At 54.6% G+C, this 22,141-nt stretch overlaps 7 protein-coding genes across 7 annotated transcripts; 2 read left to right on the top strand and 5 right to left on the bottom strand.

Annotated features, from left to right (window-relative positions):
- Positions 1 to 581: 581 nt before the first annotated feature.
- Positions 582 to 3,278, bottom strand: CCMA1212_009440 (uncharacterized protein; the record flags this gene model as incomplete). The annotated part of the gene is made up of 3 exons (XM_073706524.1): positions 582 to 1,076; positions 1,142 to 2,092; positions 3,012 to 3,278. 3 exons carry the CDS (start codon positions 3,276 to 3,278, stop codon positions 582 to 584), a joined length of 1,713 nt encoding a protein of 570 aa, XP_073555021.1.
- Positions 3,279 to 3,767: 489 nt separating this feature from the next.
- On the top strand, positions 3,768 to 5,135 carry CCMA1212_009439 (UBX domain-containing protein 1; the record flags this gene model as incomplete). The annotated part of the gene is made up of 3 exons (XM_073706523.1): positions 3,768 to 3,848; positions 3,916 to 4,346; positions 4,409 to 5,135. 3 exons carry the CDS (start codon positions 3,768 to 3,770, stop codon positions 5,133 to 5,135), a joined length of 1,239 nt encoding a protein of 412 aa, XP_073555131.1.
- A 469-nt stretch (positions 5,136 to 5,604) lies between these two features.
- Positions 5,605 to 6,750, bottom strand: CCMA1212_009438 (Ras-related GTP-binding protein A; the record flags this gene model as incomplete). Its single annotated transcript, XM_073706522.1, has 2 exons — positions 5,605 to 6,514; positions 6,584 to 6,750. 2 exons carry the CDS (start codon positions 6,748 to 6,750, stop codon positions 5,605 to 5,607), a joined length of 1,077 nt encoding a protein of 358 aa, XP_073555130.1.
- Positions 6,751 to 7,062: 312 nt separating this feature from the next.
- On the top strand, positions 7,063 to 8,265 carry CCMA1212_009437 (Protein transport protein yip1; the record flags this gene model as incomplete). Its single annotated transcript, XM_073706521.1, has 3 exons — positions 7,063 to 7,068; positions 7,353 to 8,091; positions 8,156 to 8,265. The coding sequence occupies 3 exons, from the start codon at positions 7,063 to 7,065 to the stop codon at positions 8,263 to 8,265; spliced, it is 855 nt and encodes a 284-aa protein (XP_073555127.1).
- A 797-nt stretch (positions 8,266 to 9,062) lies between these two features.
- On the bottom strand, positions 9,063 to 9,806 carry CCMA1212_009436 (uncharacterized protein; the record flags this gene model as incomplete). The annotated part of the gene is made up of 1 exon (XM_073706520.1): positions 9,063 to 9,806. The coding sequence occupies one exon, from the start codon at positions 9,804 to 9,806 to the stop codon at positions 9,063 to 9,065; it is 744 nt and encodes a 247-aa protein (XP_073555126.1).
- Positions 9,807 to 10,917: 1,111 nt separating this feature from the next.
- CCMA1212_009435 (Carboxylic acid transporter) lies at positions 10,918 to 13,077 on the bottom strand (the record flags this gene model as incomplete). The annotated part of the gene is made up of 4 exons (XM_073706519.1): positions 10,918 to 11,753; positions 11,818 to 11,948; positions 12,085 to 12,675; positions 13,073 to 13,077. The coding sequence occupies 4 exons, from the start codon at positions 13,075 to 13,077 to the stop codon at positions 10,918 to 10,920; spliced, it is 1,563 nt and encodes a 520-aa protein (XP_073555129.1).
- Positions 13,078 to 18,602: 5,525 nt separating this feature from the next.
- Positions 18,603 to 19,223, bottom strand: CCMA1212_009434 (uncharacterized protein; the record flags this gene model as incomplete). The annotated part of the gene is made up of 4 exons (XM_073706518.1): positions 18,603 to 18,644; positions 18,695 to 18,780; positions 18,889 to 19,080; positions 19,217 to 19,223. 4 exons carry the CDS (start codon positions 19,221 to 19,223, stop codon positions 18,603 to 18,605), a joined length of 327 nt encoding a protein of 108 aa, XP_073555128.1.
- Positions 19,224 to 22,141: the final 2,918 nt, after the last annotated feature.

Raw genomic sequence — 22,141 nt, 5'->3', positions numbered from 1 at the left:
GGGCTCCTTTTGTGTTGGGAAGGTAGTTTCGAGGATATCCCGTGTAGGACTCATGGGAGAAATTTAAGAGATTAATCGCAAATTGCCATGTTTCTTGTGTTTTACGCTCTGTACATTGTCATTCGCTACCTATGGTACAAATGCCTCTTGTGATTTGTAGGTAAGTATGCTATGTGGAAAATGCTTCATCAGGAGTGTCTTTTATTGCGTCTATCGTAACAGCACAACTCCCCTTTCCCTTCTTATTGTACAAGATGTCCATCCCTTCCCTTCTTTATGTCACTTTGCTCCCCACTGCCCCTTCTCCGCGTTCATGCTCTCGATACAGCTCATCTACGTACATATTTTTACACTTTGGTGATGGTGGTGGATTGTAAATAGTACATGAGTATGAAAAAAGGGGGAAGGATCTTATACAAAGAAACGCCGCCCACTGTCTCTCCTCTCTCCATGACAGCAGCTTCGTTTTTTCACCCCCTATCCGTATTTTGAATTTTTTTTTTCTCTTCCCTTCCTCTTTTCTTTTTTGTCTGTTTTGCTTTGAGGGGAAAGAAAAAAAAAAGGTCTATGTGGGCGCTCATTTATTTCTTGCCCTTGTATTTCTGCTCAAACTGCTCTCGCTCCTGCTGCTTGCGCAGGTCCTCCAGCTTGCGAATCATCTCCCTGCGCTTCCGCTCGGCCCTCTCCTGCTCGGTGCCGGAGTAGGTCCCCGTGTAGTTGGACACGGACTCGGAGACGCCCTTCTTCATGTCGTCGAGGCTGCTGGTGAGGCGCTCCCTGAGGCCGGCGATGCCCGGGGTCTCGGGCGCCGCGCGGGGAGCCTCGTACTGGACCTTGTTCTGCTGCTGCTGCGCGGGGGCCTCGTCGGCGGGGCCGAGGGGCAGGCCGAGGGCGCGGCGGACGGAGGGGACGTTGAGGATGAGGGCGGTGACGAGGGTGGAGGCGCCGAGGGAGACGGTCATGAGGTTGACGGCGGCGGAGAGGAAGGTTGTGCCGATGAAGCCGACGGTGCCGAAGATGTACATCATGGGCTTGAGCATCTTGCGCTGCTGTTGGGGGGTGTGCTTTGCGTTGATCTGAGCGAGTCGTGAGTAAGCCATGATTCGTCTAAAGAGGGTTGTATTGGAGAAGGGAGGCTTACCAGCAGAGCACCCATCATGAGGGCGGTACCAGCGGCGGGGAGGATAAAGTAAGGGTCCGTGGCGGTCAGATCGGTGAACCAGAGGAAGCCCGCGTTCTCAAGCGAAGGCACGGGGATGTGCACCATGCCGCTGACGATGCGGAAGAGGCCGAAAGTGAAGGGGATCTGGGCGAGGGACCACAGGATGCCCCAGTTGCTGACGCCGTACTCGGTGCGCAGCAGCTTGTTGAGGACCTGGCCGCGCTGGCGCTTCTCCATGTCGCTCTCCTGGAAGCCCTGCTGGACCAGCTTCATGGCTTCGGTGGACCGGGGGTCCTTCCTCATGCGCTGCATGATGGCGTTGAACTTGAGGCTCTGGATCTGAGGGTAGAACATGACGGCCCTCAGCAGGACGGCCGTGGCCATGATGGAGGCGCCCCAGCCCAGGCCCGTCCAGACGTGGACGTGCTCGAGGACCCACTGCATGACCGAGGTGAAGCCCCAGCCGTAGTCCAGGCCGATGGCGTGCAGGTAGCCAATGTCCTCGCGCATATTGAGGATGTCCTGGCCGTTAATGAGGGCCGAGATGGAGGAGAGGTCGGCGTCGGAGGCGGCGACGGCGGAGGGGTCTGTGGCGGAGGGAGAAGTAGCGGCTGCGGCTGCGGCATCGGTAGGAGTAGAAGAAGAAGATGCTGCTGTTGAGGCCTGTTCCGCCGGTGTGGGAGTGGCGGCGGCTGGTGTTTCGGGTGTTGATGCAGTGGCTTCCGCTGGGGAAGCGTCCTTGTTGTCCTTGCTTTCACCCCAGCCCCAGAGCGAGAGCGATCTTGATGAGGAGATGCCCCCGAGGACAATTGGCGCGGCGGCGGCATATCGAGGACGCAGCGGCGATGAGGACGTCGTCAATCGGCCGTCGACGTGTCGCAATGATGTCCCGAATTGTCGTCCATGGCTCAGCTGTCGACCGGAGAGGCTCTGCGTGGGGTGTCAGTCTGCGACGATCTCGCGCCTGTCAAGTATACCGATTTTCATGAGAAATTGGGGGGACATTGCTCACCACCAATCGGTTCGGCGCCTGCCTCCAAGCTCCCTGTGAGGGGAGGGAGCGCACAATCCCTCTGCTTGGAAGCATTGCGACGGTCTTGTCGAGGGGCTGAAAGAGGGTATATGGATGAGGCAGACGGATATCAAATTGTTGCGCTTTTGGCGGGACTTTGGCCTAGGGATTATTTTTTTCGATGCGGCGGATGAACCTCGGATCTGACCCCACGCCGCGGTTGGTGGTGCGCAGATAAGCTTGAAGCTTCAATGATACTATGACGGAGCGGGTGCAAGATGCGGATGAGAATAGGCGACAGGTATGGGTAATGGTAAGACTGAAGTGAGAATCAAATGGGAGAAGAAGTCGTTTTTGTCTTGAATAGTTGAATTGGCTCGATTAATGCTATGGCTGTAGCGCCGTGCAGTTACTCATGGTACAATCTGCCGGAGCAATCCGCTTCTACCGATACCCAGCTGCCCATCGCCCACTGAGATGCTCTAAAAGTGGCAGTCCATGGGCCAGAGTCTTTCAAGAAGCGCCGGCATGTGCTGTTTAGACATGATTTATTCATATACAAGGTCCCCCCGACCACGGTGATCCCGCTCCTCCCTACTCTAAGCTTGCAAAGTCGTTTAGTGACGGCCCGGGTCGCTCTGGTCGTTCGCGGACCTCGATGCCGGGGCCAATGGGGTGCGCTCGTCTTCGAGAAACGGGGAAGACCTGCATGCATACCATGTTAACAATGCAACGCTCTCTCAAGCCTTATCCCTCCCAAGACTGGCGAATGAGACAGCTGGGACTCTGTCCGGCGTAAATCCAGCGCAATGGCGTCCATGGGCCGCTTAAACTTACCTTTGTACCTCCCCAACCCAGCCGGAATGCCGCCTCATGGGCAAATAGTTCTCCAAATCCCAGCATCATGCCGTTGATGAATGGCAGCAGCAGGTTGATAGCGGCGCTCCGTATCAATGTCCACGCAGTCGGGGGCTTGTAGAGGATGACGGGAGAGTTCGACGACGACGGGGACGACACCTCGTCGCCCGGGGAGTACTGCTCGCTGTCGGACCGCATCGTGATGCCCGAGTCGGCGAGGTATGTGCTCAGATCGTCGGTGGACATGACGGCGGCGTGACTTGAGGGAGGTTCGTGAGGCGATTGCAGGGTCGAGGAGTTGATGCCTCAGCTGCGATGCCGGTGATGGCGATGATGCGCAACAACTTGGAAGGTTGCTCGGCGTAATGAGGGTATTACGTAAGGAAGAATCGGGGCCGGTGGATCGCTATTCCGGTGGGGCCAAGTGCCGAGAAGTCACTGCAGCTCATTTTCAAGCTGCATGACGAAGGTGAGCCGCTGCCTTCAGTTCCATTTGCTTTGGTAATCGCCGGCTCACGAAGAACAGCAACCTGCATCCTTCCTCTATCTGCAAGCTATTTCTCCAACCCAAACGAGTCTATCATCACACGACCCTGAGAAGAAAAGAAGGCAACGTTTTGTTGAGAATTCTCTGTGTTGCTGAACTCAAGTCAGCTTCTTTGCCCTTCTCGTTGGCAACCGTTTGCTTGAAGCTTGCAACAACCCCTCACAAACACACATACACACACAGCCATCATGGTGCGGGAAGACGAGCCCAAGGATCACGATGAGATGGTCCGGGACTTTGTGACCATGAGCGGCGCCTCGGTCGAATTGGTGAGTCCAGCTATCAGATATCAGAAGCTGCTTTGCAACATGAAGCTAACGTTCTTTGACCCTCCAGGCCACTCAGTATCTCGAGACCAACGGCTGGGACATGCTCGCCGCGTGCAACTCCTACTTCCACGACGAGGACGAGCGAAACGATGCACGGCGCCGGCAACAAGCTGCCGAAGGAACGCTAGAACAGTACAGCGGCCCGAGGACTCTGGACGGCCGTCCGGCTCCCCAGGAAGACTTCTCCAGCTTAGCATCTCGGAAGGCGAATCAGCCGAAGAAGAAGGGAATTGCTACGTTGGGGTCTCTGGCCAGCAGCAGCTCTGCTCCTCACAACCCCATGGACGATGAGGACGACGAGGACGAGGACGATGAGGAAGATGATGGACGAGGCAACCTATTCGCCGGCGGCGAGAAGTCGGGCCTTGCCGTCCAGGACCCAAGGCAGGAGGGCGGCTCGAGGAAGATTATCAGTGATATTCTCGCCAAGGCGAAGGCGTGAGTTATATTCCACGGCCGCATGGTATTTGTGTCACAGCAAGCCTGCTAACTCTATCCAGGAATTCACGGCAGTCGGATGCCAGCGCAGAGGCCGGTCCTTCCCGCCCGACACACTTCCGTGGTACCGGCGTAACCCTCGGTGGCGATGGCGTGGAGAGCCGCAGCATCCCAGACCCCCGCGGAGTTGAGCGGCCCAGCGGCCCGCCAGTTGAGCGCGTGCTTCACATCTGGCAGGACGGATTCAGCATCGACGACGGCGAGCTTCGCCGCTTCGACGACCCTTCCAACGAGGCCGACCTCCAGCTGATACGGTCAGGCCGGGCTCCCCTCCACCTCATGAACGTGCAGCACGACCAGTCGGTGGACGTCAAGCTTCACCAGCACGACACGCCCTACAAGCAGCCGCCCAAGAAGTACAAGCCCTTCTCCGGCACCGGCAACCGCCTAGGCAGCCCGGTGCCTGGAGCCTCGTCCACGACGTCGTCTACGCCTGCGACCGCTACACCGCCCGCTGCTTCTTCTGCGCCGACCATTGACGATTCACAGCCTACGCTGATGATCAGGATTCAGATGCCCGACGGATCCAGGCTGCCTGCTCGTTTTAACACCACGCACACGATTGGAGACGTCTACGGCTTTGTTCAAGGGGCTTCCGTGGAGACTCGCACTCGGCCGTGGGTGCTCTTCACGACCTTTCCCAACAAGGAGCACACCGATAAGTCGTTGGTTTTGGGGGAGATGCCCGAGTTTAAGAAGGGCGGAACTGCTGTGGTCAAGTGGGTGTAGGCTGGGATTACTGAGAGGATGATTTGGGTGACGACGGGAGGCTTTTTGTGGGAGGGGTTCTGATTCGATTGACTCCCTTCTTTCCAAGTTTAGTGAAACTCATAGATGAGTAGAGGCCGTTCAACATTCGACTTGATGCCCAAGTCTGGCCGTTTACCCTCGGGATTCAAACAGCGACATTTCCGCCAACGGCAGCCATCTTTCTCAACAGAACATTGTAGCAGTCATTACAAGCTATCCGGTTTCTGTGCAAGCTTGCACTATCCATTGGTCGAAGTATATACAGGAACCATGGCCAAGATCAAATAACACCGTTTGCTGCCCGTGCTCGTACCATAGCCAAGGTATGTGGTAAATCTTCATCTGATGCCGTAACGCCCTTGAACACCCAGCTCTCATAAAGTCATTAAGATTCGAAGTTCCCCCCCATGGTTTAATGCTCGCAAACTCCAATACTCCCCTTGTGCCTTCACGCAGCTTGTGCCAGCGACGCGGGCACTGACGCAGCCGCGGCGCCGGGCGCAGGGGTGTCGAGGAACTTGAAGTGCTCAATGGCAATCTGGCAGTTGAGCATGGCGGCGTTGAAGCGGGCCTCGCCGGGGGGCAGGACGACCATGAGGTAGGTATTCGTGGTGAACTTGAGGATGAAGAGGCTGAAGCGCATGCCGGCCTTGTGCTCCATGCGGATGAACTGCTCAGCGTTGCGGGGGGTGCCGGTGAAGCGGGAGATGCTCTGCTTGAAGTGCTTCATGATGTTGGACATGCGCTCGAGGCGGTCCTCGGTGGGGTTGCGGGCGCCCTCGGGGGAGGTCCAGGAGGAGACGGCGAGGAAGGAGGTGCGCTCGAAGAGGATGAGCTCCTCGGCCTCGATGGCGACGCCGAGGTTGGCGAGGTTGCGCTCGATGACGGCGAGGTTGGGGACGAGGTCGTGGATGATGGAGGCCCAGGCCTTGTAGAGGCTCTGGTCCCAGATGGAGGTGGCAAAGGGGACGAGGTCGACGGTGGCCATGTCGACGCCGACCGAGTTGGCGTACTCGGCCGTCTTCTGGCGGACGAGGCGGACGCGGTCGTCGTAGACGGTCTCGCGGGCGCTGGGGACGACGAGGTCCATCTTGTGGACGAGGATGTAGATCTTGGCCCCGGGCGAGTACTGCAGCAGGGCCGAGAGGATGGACACGTACGTCGCCAGGTCGCGGTCGACGTCGCGCGACTCGATGTCGAAGACGTAGATGAGGACGCCGACGTTGGAGAAGACGTGGACGCGCTGCTGGGAGAGGTAGTTTTCCATAAAGGCCTCCTGGCCGCCGCAGTCCCAGAGGTTGAGCGTGAGGTTGCCGAGGAATTTGACGTGGGAGAGGTCAATGTCGATGGTGGCGCCTCTGGGAGCCACATCCGGTGAGTGATTTATTCTTCCTTCTGAAGAGGGCATTATTGAGTTTTGTTCTTACAATCTTCGGGTGTCGCGCGCAATGTAGTTGCTGAAGATGATGCTGCGCATGCTCGACTTGCCCGAGCCGGACTTGCCCATGAGGAGCACCTTTTTCTTCTTGGGCTTCTTGACCTCGTTGCGGACGTCGGAGCCGGACTCGGGCGGTGGTTCGCCGAATGAAGCCATGGCGGGAGGCTGTTTTGGTTTAGTGGTGATGCTTGTAGGAGAGGTGTTGAGGTGGAGGATGAGTGGGCGGAACCGGAAGCTTGACGAAGCTCAATTGATTGTTTGCCTGGTGGAAGAGAGAGAGCGAGAGAGCTGGGAGGAACTTGACGGCGGACGGGGACCAGGTAGCAGTACATGCAAGGTACCGTTTGCAGGGCAGTCAGACGGCGGGGGACAGCTGGAGGTGCGTTGTAGCTGCGAGTACCTGGCAGTGGGCACGTGCGATTGCTGGTGTAACATCTCCGAGATTGGACATTTCAATGAAGGTTAGAGATGTCGGTATGAACATCTGAACTTGTCATTATCCCCTATATTTTGTTTCTCATGTTGAATCACCCCACAAATGTCTCAGAGCTTCATTAGCACTCCCGAGTTAGTTGAGACGTAGCAGTACAAGCCGTTGGCAGCAAACCAACTGCACCTTGAGAGCCTTAACAAGTGACAGCATTATCGGCTCTTATCGGCGCCTTATGTAATCCGCCACCTCTCATTGCATCCATCAATCCCGCCAGCAGTACCTCGACCTTTGTCCGTTGAAACCACATGTCACCTCCGATTCGCAGCCAGTTCGCGCCAACCTCGAGCAGCCCTCTCGCACACCCGCACAGTCCTCGATCCCGCCGCCCCCGAGAATGTCGCAATACTACAGCCAGTACGGCGCATCCGCATCCCCCTCGGCGACCGAGAACCTGCAGTTCTACCACGGCTCCTACGCGGCCACGCCGTCGCAGCCGCCGCCCGCGGTCGGTGGCTATGGCGTGCCGCCGGGCTATCGCGAGCAGACGGGCCTGAGGACGGGCTGGCTGGCCGCCTTCTCCGCCGAGGGATACGACAACGAGCCGTCGCTGCGGGAGGAGCTGGGCGTCGACTTTGGGCACATGCAGGCCAAGACGCTGGCCGTCCTGAACCCCTTCTCGCCCATCGAGCGGCTGGAGCACGTCATGAACGACTCCGACCTGGCCGGACCCTTGCTCTTCGTCGTTCTCTTTGGCGCGTTTCTGCTGTGCAGCGGCTCCGTCCACTTTGGCTACGTCTACGGCCTCGCTCTGATGGGGTCGACGATGCTGTACATGATCCTCAGCCTGATGACGCCGGATACGCCTGCGGGATACCCCGGGGCCGACGTCTCGCCCAGCAGCCTCACGTTTACCCAGAACGCCAGTGTGCTGGGGTACTGCTTCCTGCCACTTGTCCTCACGTCGTTGATTGGCGTCGTCATGCCGTTGGATTGCATGGCTGGGTACATTATCACGAGCTTGGCCATTTGCTGGGCGACGTCAAGATCAAGCGCCATCTTTTGTGGTGAGTTTTTACCATCTAGGCTGTGGAAATGCGTCGTACATGCTGACTGGTGGTTGTGCATTAGCTGTCGGTAAAATGCGAGATATGCGTGGCCTTGTGGCGTACCCGGTAGCCCTGTTCTATGTCGGATTCGGCATCATCACCATCTTCAACAGCCGAGGCAAGGCGCAGTGAGCGACATGACGCAAAAGAAGGACTCGCGTCGCGATATATACACGGCAGGTGCATGACGAAGAGGCAAGAGCTTGGCTTCCCCTGGGTTATAAGCTTGGGGGATCATGTTGGCGCATAGCCCTTGCCACTGATATCTTGATAGAGCGAAGGATTCGATTTGATTGGAACGAAAGCCTAGCCATCTAATCAACTGGGAAACACGACCATTCTTGTTGAAGAGGTCCTACAACACGTTCACACGATGGAGTCAAACCATCTCATCCTGAGGGTTTGTGTAACAGGAACGATCACAGAGGTGGTTATGGACTCGGCTGCTCTTTGCGAGCCGCAGTCCTTGTAAGGGTCAGGAGTACCTATGTGTTAATTGCTTACAGAGGGAGTTTGCGTACGTTATTTGGCGCTGCGAGAAAACATTGGCGAGTTCTAGAAGGGCATTGCGCGGCTGTACACATCCTTGTAAGATTATAGGAATTCAATTATCATACGAAATGAATCATGACTCAAAGCATAGTCTTGACGGTGCATCTGGCGCTCATTGAACATCTTGGCTGCTCTTTGCGATTGACGTGACATTGTTTATGCATTTTGCTTCATTGTGTAGACGTTGAAGAGTCATGATTCGTAACTACCTAGGCATACACTGATATCGTACACGACACTCCCCATCTTGTCAAATAAATCATCATAAATCATTCCCGTGGTATCTTTCAAAGCACAAGTCATTCCAGCACCCGTGTACCCATAACATTCTGGTAACAGCACGTAAAAAACACGAAACCCTCATCTCGTCAAGTATCTCAGACGACCCTGTGGCCAGTCGAATCGACATTGGCAACCTTCCGACTGTCGACGGTAGGATCAAGCTTGTTCAGAATATCGTGCCGATGCGGTCCGGCCGTCGTAGGCGCAGGCCCGCCCACGCCAGGGGGGTAAATGGGCTTGACGTTTGGCGCCGAAGCGCCTGCTCCCCCTGCGCTGCCGCCCGCTCGGTGACGGTCCGCGTCCGAGTCGACGCGCGGGTCGGCGGCGTTGGCCACGCGGGAGCTGTGCGGGCCGTAGGTGCCCTCGGGGACGTGCCGGGGGGTTGAGCCCGCGCCGGGGACGACGCTTGTGCCCTTTGTGTAGTAGTTTGCGTTGCCGGGCTGGGTCTGGGTGAAGTCGACGCGGGGGTCGAGGGCGTTGGCCATGCGAGAGTTGTGCTGGGGAGCAGTGCTAGCATAGGGGTTGTTGCTGCCCAGGGATCCTCCTCCTCCTCCGGCGGAGGTGGAGGCGGCAGCGGGCTGGGCCGGCATGCCGGAGATGCCCGTGGCGGCGTTGGTGTTGGCGGTGGAGGCGAGGACCTGCATGCCGCCGGTGCCGCTGTCGACGGTCGGGTCGAGCTTGTTCATGATGTCGTGGCGGTGGGGGCCGGCGGTGAAGGGGGCCGGGCCGGGGAGGTTGGGGTTGGCGTTCATGTTTGTGGTGTTTGCTGGTGCTCCGGGGGCGGAGGCGAGGTTTTGTTGTTCTGCTGCGAGGGCGGCTTTTTTGTTGGAGAGGGACATGGTGGTTGTTGTTTGAATTTGGTTGAGATTTGTTATGATGTGTTTTGTGATTTTGTGATTGTGAAGGTGTTTGATGTTAATGATTTGGTGAGTTTATGAAGTTGAGGATGGGATCTTGTGCAACGGCTTTATATATCCCTTTCTTGATATCTTCGTGGCGATGGTATCAACATGACCACACAGATATGATGTCGCTATGACGGCAAAAACGGTTCGTCAAGAGACAAAAACCCCCAAGAAATCCCATCCCTCTTCCTTCTTCCAGAAGCCGTTTATGCCGAATCGATAACAAAGAACAACTCCATTTGGAAGGTTTTGGGATGGAGTTGGGTGGGTGGATGCACATTTCTTGTTCGCCTGTGGCGAAGGGCGCCGATCATGACGCGCCGTTTGCATATCGGGTTTGTGGGGGAGGAAAACTTGGGGAAGGGCGCAACGGCCAGGGACTTGCTTTTAACACTGGTGGTGCGCCCAATGTCGATCATTTACGGGAATTGCTGGTTTTTGTTGAGTTCAGGAACTGTATGTATGATGTGTGATTACAGTGTGGGAGGTTACTGGATGGGAAGATGCATGTGAAGTTGTTCGAAATGTTCTTGGTTGGGCTGGTGTAAGTGACGATGGGAGTGACGATACTGTGCTTATGACGACGTCACCACGACCAGGGTCCAACAACCTACTCGACAGAAAACAGCTTTAGCATAAGGTATGAAAGTTGAGTGGCAGATATTGCTGGTTACAAGGGGTTTAAGAGATTTTCTTACCAAGAACTTCTTCGGGGACCGGAAAACTCAATTGATGCTGAACTCGGTTCTAGGCCTGCCTTCGCACGATTCCTGATGGAAACTTGATGCTTGGAACTGCATGTGCACGCAGCCCTCACACCACGACGACCTCGGGCTCTTACGATGGACTTGGAAATCAATTCGGACGAAACTACTAAGCAATTATATTCGTTATTGGGCTATTATTCTCAGGGGAAAACCTCCCAGCCGTTGCTCAAGCATGGTTGTTCATCACTCAGCTTCCTCGAACTCATTGGACAAAGGACCTCATGATATCATCCCAGTAGTATAAAGAAAGGGAAAAGAAAGAAAACAGCAGATGCCATCTACCTCTTCTCCGCCAGCTCGACATCAGCCTTCTCCTCGTCCATCGGCTCATCCGCAGTCTTGCCGTCCGACTCGCTCGGCGCAACACCAGCGACGACGCCATCAAAGTTGCGGCCGCGCCTCTCGGGGCCAAACATGACGGTGACGAAGATTCCCGTGGCGATGATGGCCGTGGCAATGCCCATGGTCGGGCCGTACGCCTCGGCCTTCTTGCCGCCCTTGACGGTGACAAACATCTTCTCCGCGATGGCGTTGACGATCTGGGCCGAGGGCGACGAGATCATGTTGCCGACCTGGTACGTGACGCCGGGGAAGGACGAGCGGAAGGCCGGGGGCGACAGCTCGTTGAGGTGGATGGGGATGACGCCCCAGGCACCCTGGACAAAGAACTGCATGAAGAAGCCGGTGGCGCTCAGCGCGCGCTCGCCCTCGGGCAGGATCCAGGCGGGGATCAAGAGGGCCGACATGAGGGCGGCCACCATCATGGTGCGGCGGCGGCCGACGAACTGGCTGATGTAGCCGATGATGGTGCCTCCGACGACGGCGCCGGCCTTCATCAGGATCGAGGCCCGCGACGCGCCGGCGTTGTCGAGCATCTTCTGCTCCAGCATAAAGGTCGTGTACGAGTCTTGCGACGTGTGCGAGTAGTAGTTGAACCAGGTCATGAGGATGACGCAGTAGACGCACATCTTCCACTCCTTGGCCAGCATGGTGCGAGTCTCGCGCCAGAATGCTCCCGGCGTGGAAGCCTTCTTACCGGCCTTTTTGGCCTCGAGGAACTGCTGGGACTCGGGGAAGGGGATGCGGAGGAGGCCGACACCAATAGACAATCCGGCTGCGTAGAAGTGTTAGACAAAGCTTTTTTTTCAGTTGACCCCTGATTGCTTGTTGCCACGTACCTCCGATCCAAAAGACCGTCTTCCAGGAGTCGGTTGCGCCACCAACGCCAAGGTTGGCGCACGCAGCCAAGACATAGCCCATGGAGTAGCCCTGCTGCAGGATGCCGGACATTAAGCCACGCGCGTTGGATCTGGCGAGCCAAGAGACGTTAGTCGATCTGAGGCTGAGATGGGCATATATGTGAAGGATTGAACGGAAAGGGGGAGCGAGGACGAGGAAGAGAAACGAGGAGATGAAGAAAAAGGGGAAACAAGTCAGAAACTCACGGGCACTGCTCCAGAGCCATGGCAATCGCATTGCCGTACACGCCGCCCATGAACAGGCCAAACATGCTGCGGACCGCCAGGAACGTGGTAAACTTCTTGCTGTAGATGGTGGCGATCTGCAGGGCGCCCAGGACGAGCATGTTGAAGACCATGGGCCACTTGCGGCCCCATTTGTCGCCGGCGAGGCCGAAGACGGCGGCGCCGACGGAGCGCAGCAGCAGCGTGAGGGTGATTGCCGTGGTGATGTCCGTCTTGGAGCGGCCGTAGTACTTTGACAGCTTGACCGTCTGGATGGACAGCGCGTGGAAGTCGAAGGCGTCGGCGGTCCAGGCCAGCCAGCCGACGACGAAGAAGAGCCAGTCGCGGGCCGACAGCTGGGCGAAGAGGCTGATGGGGTTCTGGAAGCGGTCGGGCTCGTGCCACTCGCAGCGGGTTTCGCCGTAGCCGTTTGTGACGACGACGCGCTGCTTCCAGACGAAGAGGTCGCGCCACGACTGGCGGGCCGTCGCCAGGACGCCCTTGGCGAGGTCGTCGGCGGGCTCCGTCTGCCGCGGGCGGGTGTCTTGCGCCATCTTTTTCTCCCAGGTAAGTCTATTCGCTAATGGTGTAGATAGGAGGATGGGAAGAGAAGAACCAAGAGAGGGATGGGGGGGAAGATAGAAGAGAGGGCTGTAAGGGGAAGGGGGGAGAGAGAGAGAGAGAGAGAGAGAGAGAGAGAGAGAAGGATGGCTTCGCTCGCACGCGAACGCCGGCGTCTTATACCTACTCGGTCTGAGGCTTCGTCTGGGGGGCTTGGTTTGACAGACTGGACCAACGGCAGGCTTGGGCCACGAGGAGGAAGGGCTCAGCCGTGATCAGTGCGACAACAACCTTATTTATAAGACTAGATGAGTGTTACGTCCATCCAATGGCCCGAGCAGGAGGGGGGGGGGAACAGCCAAAAGCTGAAAAGGAATACAGTGACAAGATAGAGTAATGCATGTCTTACGACATTTTCCGATACACGACATGGGGGCGTGTGAATGAACAATATAGAGCAATACACACAAACGATGTGTCGATTAGCAGCTACCGATCGTCCCTTGTTCCCCTCATCATCAAGGTAGCAGGCCTTCATTGCATGCAGCCTCGGATCCGGAATCTACCAAACAGCTGTCTCTTCTTTGCCTAGCCTGAGAGAGAAAGTAAAGCCTCCGATCCAGGAGAATCGGGATTTGAGGCTCGGAGGCGGACAAAGTATGTTGTGAAGGATTGGCCCGTATGGAACGGTTTTTGTTGAGCTTCCGCCTTCGGTTCGAGCTGTGGCTTTTCTCGCTTCAGACCTACTCGTGCTTGTACTCATACTACCTACTCTACCTGCTCTCGAGTACATACATTACAACTCAGTTACTACATCATTTACCACACACAGAGGGGATAGCAGGAGTTTCCCCTCCTCATCTGCCGTTTCCGTCCGTAAAAGTTGCCCGAGCAGGAAATGGCCCGATTCTGTTGGCTGAACGGGCGTTCCGACTGACGGAGCAAACTAGAGGCACTTGACGCCTGTGACGAGTGACGAATAAGCCCATTTCGGGCCCGAGCATCTAGTAGCGGTGTCACGGCCTTGTTCCGTCTGGAGGCAAAAGACCCGGGGAAAAAGAATGGGCTCCAGTATTGCTGTTACTCTATTGAGCTGACTAGGAGGGATCGTGAGGAGGGAATGCGGGGGAAGCCGTGGAGTGTGAATGGGGTCACGCGGGGAGAAGGAGGATTCGCTGGCGAGGAGGAGGCGGGAAAGCATTGGAGATGGTGCCGTGACAGACCCCCGGCCCTTGAACTCAGACAGGGCTGTCATCATGCGAATGGGGGACAGGATTCGGGTCAGGCTAGGGAGGACGTGGAGAGACACGAAGAGAAGTGGTGATCTTGGGGGGGTTCCTGGTTGGCAAGCATGGGGGCTAGCTTGTCGAGGTTTGGAGCAGAGAAGGGCAGAGCACGTCGTTTGTTTCGATGCTTGTGCGAGTCTTTCTGGGGGAGCACGGGCGGGCTGCATGATCTGCAGACGCCTGTGGGAAAATGTCGCGGGTACGCGAGACGGTTCGCCTGGCTACTCATGTGTCTTTGCGCCTACAGTACTGTATAAGTGTGAGGTGAGGGGAATGGGAGAACGGATGTGAGTACGAGGTGCATGGTCATGCCAGTCATCCCAGGGGCAAATGACACTCCCAAGCATGAGGAAACGAACGGTATACATTCAAAGCCATGATCAGGAGAAAAAAAGAATCTCCGCATACCCTCTACGAATGCACCAACTTCAATTCCCCTCTCCCCGCCCGTCATCCTCTCCAGCCACTCACCGAGCCGCGGGTTAAAGGATTTAAGACTGTCGGTTTACCTTGTTATTAAGCTTATATGCATCCACTTGGTGAGCGTGAAAACGGTTAATATACACTTGGAGCAATACATACTCTACTTGAAAGCGCAAACCCCCCTGGGCGCCCGTCCGATCTCTCGCTCACGGCGCTATAACCCCAAGAGTGGTCAGATCCCTGCTAGCGCTGGTGCTGCTCAGTTGGGTCTAGAGCCTGAGAGAACTGAGAAGGGCATGGCTGGATTGTCTTTTCTGTCTTGGGGAGGGCCAAGAGGTGCCGGTGCTTGCTTTGGAGGCTTGGCTCGGCTGTTGGAAGCGGGTTGAATGGCTTTGAATCGAAACGTTGTGTTGGTCTGTGTGTTGTTCTCTCTAACTGTGTGCTGTGCATCCTCTCCAGAATCCTTTGGTTCTGTCTATTCCGTCTGGTCTAGCTTTTCAGGAGGCAAATCAGCCGCTGAATGTTTGTGCTACCAATTCGTGCAGCAGCAAGAGCAGCCTCAGACTATTGCTGCTCAGCTACAGGAGGAGAAGCCCCGGCGTTGCATTGCTGTCCGACCTGCTTCTCCACGCCTGACCACCGTCTCTGCTCACTACTTCACAGGTACTTGTGCTCGTGTTGCCACTCAATAGTAATGCTAGCATGGACGCAAGACGACGATCGGTATGGCTTCCACGGCACGTTATAGGTTCATCTTAGGGTCCTCACACGGCCCTTAGGTCCTCTTAGCATTTCGACTTTGACAGTCAACGGCACCACCGAATCCTCGAGACAACCGTCGATTCCGTGTCAGGTGGGATGATAGAGGCCAGCTTCTCTCTCTCTCTCTCTCTCTCTCTCTCTCTCTCTCCTCATCTTCTTCTTCTTCTTCTCTTTTGCTCACTCTTTTTCCCACTCTCTCTTCCCCAGCCCATGCAAGGGTCCTTCGCAGACCCTTGCCTATTTTCTTCCCATTCGCGCCTTGGCAGACCAAGACAGCAAGTTCATCCATCCATTTCTTTTGCATCTCCTCCAATCAGAAACCAGAGGAACCGCTGTTGTGCCTGTATTCGAGCGGGGACTTCTTCCCCAGCCAACAGCGCCGCTTCATCCTCGACTAACACGCAAGAAAAATCCCCCCCGGAAAAGACTGGGTTCTCCGACACCCGCTGCCTTTTTTTCCCTTACAACCTTGATTACAAGCTTAAAACTTTGTGTGGCGTTGCGCCGTCTTGGTCTTTGGTTGTTTCTGTTTTGTCTTCTGGCTTCTTCTTTCCCCTTTGCCACCAACGAAGGGGTCTTTCTTCGTGCTTCCTAGATAGTATTGCGCTAGATTGGCTCTTCTTCTGCATTCAGCGATTTGTTCAACTGGCCAGATCTTTGCGTGCAATTGTGCTCAAAACCCCACAATCGAGACGCCTTTCTCATACAGCTCATAGCTTAACATTTGTCCAACAAACACCCCCCTGACAACGCCGTTCGAGCAAGCAGTTAGCCTTTCCGATTTCCTCCAGCTTTGTCCTGGCATCAACTGATGTTTGCATTCATCCCGAACCCCCGACGGACAAACTAATTCCTACCAACGAACTCCAGCCTCTCGTGCTCTTCTTCCCCACGAAAGACTAACCCTCTCTTTACCCCAACAATGCGGGGATTCTAGGTTTCGGGTTCCTCTTCCTCTTCTTCTTCTTCTTCTTCTTCTCCGGGACGCCCCTTGTTTTCGAACTGTACGTGCTAGTCTCGATTGTCACGGAAACCTGGACTAGTAATGTGATACTTGTCCGAAACTCTTCTCCAATTCCGGGGATATCTGACTGTGTGTTCCCTGTTGTGTCCGCTAGAACGTAAATGCCTTCCCGTGATATTCCGAGCGCTCCTGTTCATGCTCCGCAGATTTACTGTTGATACCCTGTCAAAGTGTCGGAGGACTGTCCTGTTTCTGTCGAATGAGGCCTCCCTGGATGCTGTCCTGCCAAGGCTTTATCCCCCCACCAACGAGATGCGAGGAGTAGAGGAGTTACTCCGATTCTGGAGAAACTATGGGGTGCATACTTGCAAACTGGGGAAGTGGGATTTGTCTGGACCTATTCTGCACAGACAGAAAGTGCCGTTTGCTGCTGTTGGATGGCCTTTATTCCCCTGATATTGGATGCTTGGGGGTCGGGATAGAAGGCCGGCTTACGCTTTGGCCTTTGGGGAAAGTCCAATGTCTGGAGTAAAAGGGGGAGAGAGGTCAATGCTTTTGCTCACGGGGTAAGAAGAGTTTTGAGTCTTTCATCTGCCGGTTGGCTTGGTGTATGTATGAAGTGGCTATTGTGGTCATTGTAATGAGATGGCAAGCCGGCTTGGAAGGAGAAATATGATGCTTTTACTCCTATTGGATGCAACGTTCCGAAGGGTAGTAGATCGATCTTATGGTATGAGTGTAGAGATCAGACCCTGTTCGTTCGTGGCTTCGTATGATGGACGGCCCGCGTGAGATGAGCATATCCCTTCCTGGCTTTGTTTCACGGTTACAACCATGGCACGTGTTGGAGTATCATTCCGACTGGGACTTTTATATACTCTACGTTACCCTTTGGAGAAATGTTTGAGATGCATCTGAAAAAGCACTCTGTAAAATTCAGGGATGTCACGCGGTTACAGTCGCCGCGGAGTTGCACAAGTACCACAAAGCATTATTCTTGATCTTTCACCTGGGGTGAGGAGAGGATGACGGAGTCATGTATCAACGATCTAAACATGTGAGGTTTTGCTTTGTAGAACACGCTCCGAGCCACTTGCGTCCTGTGTCACGGGCAATATTCCTCAAAGCCCAGCGAGTCAGCCTTGAACAGTTCTACGAGACATTATGTTTGTGGAAGAAGACGTGACATTAGCAAGCTATGGTCCTGAAAGAGTAAGTGGCATCACACCACGCTAGTTGCTCATTTCTGGCTCGTCTTCCGGGTTGTGTAAAACGATCGTCTGTATCGGAACTTGACAAAGAAAGAGAAGCAGAGACCGGAAAGATGACACTCTCATAACTCATACACGTGGGGTGCATCATGCTGAGATGTGACTCATAAATGAAGTCTCTGTGTCCGGAACTCATGAGTGTGATCTTGAAAACCAATTGGCCGTCTAGATGTTGCCGCCAATGGTAGCTGTCGCTAGCGAAGAGGTTGATCTCTGACGATGGGCAGACAAACTTGTCGTCGCCTTTTTCTTTACTACAACCGCGACACGCCTTCAGTAACAACGCCCTGGATCCATTTTCTATTTACATATGCACTGCATCTCCCCTCATGCAGAAAACAAATGCAACGATGAGCTGCGGATGAGGCGTTTTACTCGCGAAACCTGCATTCCCTTTGTTCAGGGTAGCCAAGAGGTAGGGAGACGCAGACCACAACGAGGGACAACGAAGGCCGGATCAATGGCACAAGTAAACAGGGTATTTTGTTGTTACTCTTAAATCCTCAGTCCTCTAAGGTTTCTTGTTCCATTGTCTAGAACTTAGGAAGTTGGCGCTCCAGTTGCTTTTGACCTAAGAGTTGTTTGATGGTTCCCTGGCCGGCTGCACAAAACACATTAATGCATTGTATTTTCAAGGATTAAAATCTGTACTCTGTATGTTTATCCCTTGTTTTAGGAGAAGCGGAACATTTATGATTATGTTTGCATTGGGTGTATGAACCTGAGCTGGCTCACCCTTCAAGCTTTCACCCTGAAGTGTCAGTCTTGTGATTCAGAGATGGGTTTCCCAGTTGTGCAACTTGAGAAATGAATTATTGAGGTCAGTCAACGGCAGATGCACATATTATCCTGGCTTCCAGCTTGTGTCCAGTCAGGTGGGTATGATGCATGTTGGATCGATGCCATGTTCGCTCGAATGCCAAGGGAGGAAGACACTCGGAAAGACGATCGAGTGCTTCACCCACTAGACGGTAAACTATTGCGTCGATGACTTTGTTGAGTTTTCATGTCACAATGAATCATTCAAAAGGTGCATCGAGTTGGTTGGACGTGCATATATTGGCTAGACATGCTCTACCAGCCTCTTTTCATGTATCACCCGGAACCCCAGACCTTCCCGTGCCTCCGTATGAAGCGTTCCCATCCCAAGTTTGCGCCGCGAGGCCTTGAGAATAGCACCGATGTTGCTGTAGGCAGAAGCCCTTCTACCATGGCCATCATCTAATTGGACTTTTACTCGGGGAGAGCATCCTGGCACAGAACACCGAGACCGGCCTATTAAATTCATTAGTATCTACCGTGTTAAGCACAAAGGACAAACTCACAATGCCGGCGGTGCAGCACTTGGCCTGGAGACCGACGCGGCCGCAGACGGCGCTCAGGGGGTTGAGGACAGAGGTGACCTGCGTGGCTAAAAAGCGACACACGCACGTCAGTACGAAGATTGCTCACAACTCCGCGGAAGTAATCGGCTCTCGCTTCGCCAAAGAGGGAAAAAAAAAAAAAAAAAAAAACCTACGAGTCTTGCAGTCCAGGTACAGGAGGTCGAGGATGCCGGCACCGCAGCACTTGGGGATGTTGTTGGTGACGCCGCCAGAGCAAGGGCCGTCAATATCGGCGAGCCCGGCGGCTTCCGGGGCGGGAGCGGCTACGGCCAGGGTGGCGAAGAGGGCGATGATGGCGGAGAACTGCATCTTGAAACTTTGTTCTGCTGTATTGTTTTTGGGAAAAGGATGTGAATGGGGATGGTGAGAATAGAGTTCGTTGAAGAGGGACGGATGGGCCCTATTTATGCCTTCGGATGGTCGGGCTCGTGTCCACGGTTCTCCTTTGGTTGCCTTTCCCACAAGACATCTCGTCTTAGTGTTCTGTTGTCTGTTGTCGGTTTTCCTTTGGTATGGCAGAGTGTCCATTGTCGCTGTCATGGACTCAAAAGATGTCTCGGGCAGTCCATGTTCCTTGTTCGCCCTGCTTCTGCCGCTCTTCTCGTTGGACATTGGTATGAGACTCCCTTGCGTCGGCGTCCAGCGCGTACTCGCCTTGACCAGCGCATTTCCGCAATAACGAACTCGACCGGCTGCATACATTCAACCGGATGAAGAGAGCTCGGCCGTCGCTAAGGTAATAGGACATCGGCGCGGCCCGGTCGGTTTCCTATCCAATCTCGCCTTTTTCCCCCACGATGCCTGGGAATACTAGTAGCTGAGAGACGGTGAAGGCGCCCATCGACGGAAGCGCGTCCGAAAATCTCTCGGCGAGAAATTCAATCAAGGGAGAGCGTCCGCCTTGCATCGCTGGAAGGGATATGGGAGCTGTTGGATGGGCCGCCTGTGCAGAGAGGGTTTTCGAGACATTGGCCGAGCTGGCCGCTTGCCAGCTCTCCTCCCTTGGGCCGGGATGAGATTGAGGAAGTGAAGCGGCGGACTGGACGAGAGAGAAGCTGTGCCAAGATGTCCCTTCCGATATTATGACGGAATGTCTTGGTTGGAGGATGAAGGGGGCTGTAGTCGGATCGCGGTGTCAGCTCAAGTTCAGCGGCTGGAAATAAAAAAGGAGGACATACAATGTGAAGTTCTGCGCGCTCCGTAGCTCTCTCATTGGATTCGTTCAAAGTCCCAGAGCACCGTCAGCCAGAGGAATGGACTCTATTGAGCACACATATCTACAACCCCCGTCCAAGTCTAAGCCGGCGATGGGATCAACAACAGAGTCATCATAGCGAAGCCCAAAGTTGAGGAATGGTAGGAATCTTGGTACCGCTGGGCGTGTCTCACAGTAGGCACTACGAGGCCATTGTCGATCACGGGAGCCCAAACAGAGGCCATGAGATCGCTTGTCTTGGAATGATCCCGTATATCTGGGTCCAGCATAGCTTCAGATATTTATACAGAACGCACTCTTCTCCCACTATTATGCACAAGGGAGCATGTATGCATCAGACAGAAGCAGCAGCAGCATCAACTGCTCCGCATGATGCTTGCTATTGTCACTACCTTGCTATTGTCATTACAGTGAACACATCGTAGACTCACCAAATCGCCCAAGAAGCATACCAGCAACCGACTGCCAGAAGCAATGCATGTGTGATGCGTCACTCGTCTTTCCAGGTCAACAGACTCAACAAGTCAAGTAAAGGCGCCGATGAATGCCCTAGAGCAGAATTGTATTCCATTCATACTATAGCTTCTCAATCTCAGCATAAGTCTCTTCGACTCCAGCATACATGAGACATTGGTAAAGCCGCCCCAAACAAGCTATACAAGTAGCAGTACTACGTCAACAGCTACCTTATTTCTCAACCATCTTAATGAAAAACAGGATGCAATGGGTATATGTTGTAGTCTAGTCAATTTTGCATCGATTAGTATGAGTACTGTTGGGTTTGCAAGCTGTGGGCGTGGATGGCGGCGTCAAGGCGAAGTGGCATGCTCCGGACGATGTCTCTAGCGGCTCGGGAACACTTGCTCCTCACTGCATCATCACCGCCTGAAGAGCAGTCTCACACGTGCATCCGGTGAGAGCTGCATGTTTCTGCCCTTCTCAAGGGCGAGACAAGACACATCATGAGAGAGCAAGAGCAAGCGAGGCCGACTTGGCGGTCAGACTCGGCTTACAGCTCCGCCAAGACGTGCGGTTGAAGCTGCTGATGTCCGACGCGGCCAGCCGTCACCGGGGAAGCATTACAGGTGGCTCGACAGCTTCATGTGACCTTTTTGTTTTCCTTCATTCCCCTTTCCCCCCTTACTTTGAAGCTGAAAAAGACTCAGCTCGCCTTCCTTGCGGCTATAATGCGCTGCCGATCGTTGCAAGTCAGACTGGTGCCTAAGGAGTAAGTCCAGATGTTGGCTATGTGTTTTCCTGGATGAATCACATACCACTTGCTAGGTCGGTCCGTTTCTCGGAGACTCCCCGGCAGAAGGATCGTGAGAAGGCTCTCTCACAAGGACAGATAGAGCATGGGAAGAATATCGACTGCCCAAGTCATGCTGCTATAGGAAGGATACCAATGCTCCGTCGTCAGCAACTTCGTGCGGGATGAACGTTGATGATCGATGCGAGTGTGTAAACGTAAAGTAATTACGGAGCACGTTGTTTACCGCTTTGAGTTGTCCTGCACCCTGGTCAGCCTGTCATCGTCCACACTACACCATGTCGTCTCAGCGCACATCGCGCCTGGCATCATCATTAGCCCGCCAGCAGACGGAGCAAGCTTACCTATTGAATCACCACGGAGGATCTGTTCCCTGCGTCAATGTCTCAAAATGGCCCTCGTTCTCGTTTATCTATGATTCCTTGGTAGATAGACAGCCCATCCAAATACATAGCAAGTCATCGCCGGCTGGGTACCTCTTCCTTCGACGGCAAAGGGCGCAGTCAGCCACAATGGAATCCTTCTGGTATGCCGAAAGGTGGTCTGCTCCAGGATCGCCGAACAAAGCGAGCGTGGCGCCCATGTCAACTCCTTCCGGGTTCAAGTGTGGCAGTCAGGAAATCCGGAGGGTCATTCCGAGCTGTCGCGGATGCGGAATCGCGACTAGCAGATATTAGCTGGATAGTCGTGTGGCGCATATCGTTGAAGAGGGTGTAGCTTGATAATGCAGGTCGACGCCGTGCTCAAAGATAGACAATCAGCAACGTAGGCAAGAGCATTTCGAATGACAGTACGCCCATGGCCTTTACTCGACTGTACTTGTACGAAGTAGGTATCCATGACCGAAACTCTCCCGGGATTCTCCCTTCAAGGGATTATCGTCCGATGGCTTTGCAACTGA

This window comes from Trichoderma ghanense (assembly GCF_004382785.1).
Source record: "Trichoderma ghanense strain CCMA-1212 chromosome Unknown scaffold_16, whole genome shotgun sequence".
Lineage (NCBI taxonomy): Eukaryota > Fungi > Ascomycota > Sordariomycetes > Hypocreales > Hypocreaceae > Trichoderma > Trichoderma ghanense.
This window is presented reverse-complemented; position numbering and strand designations above follow the sequence as displayed.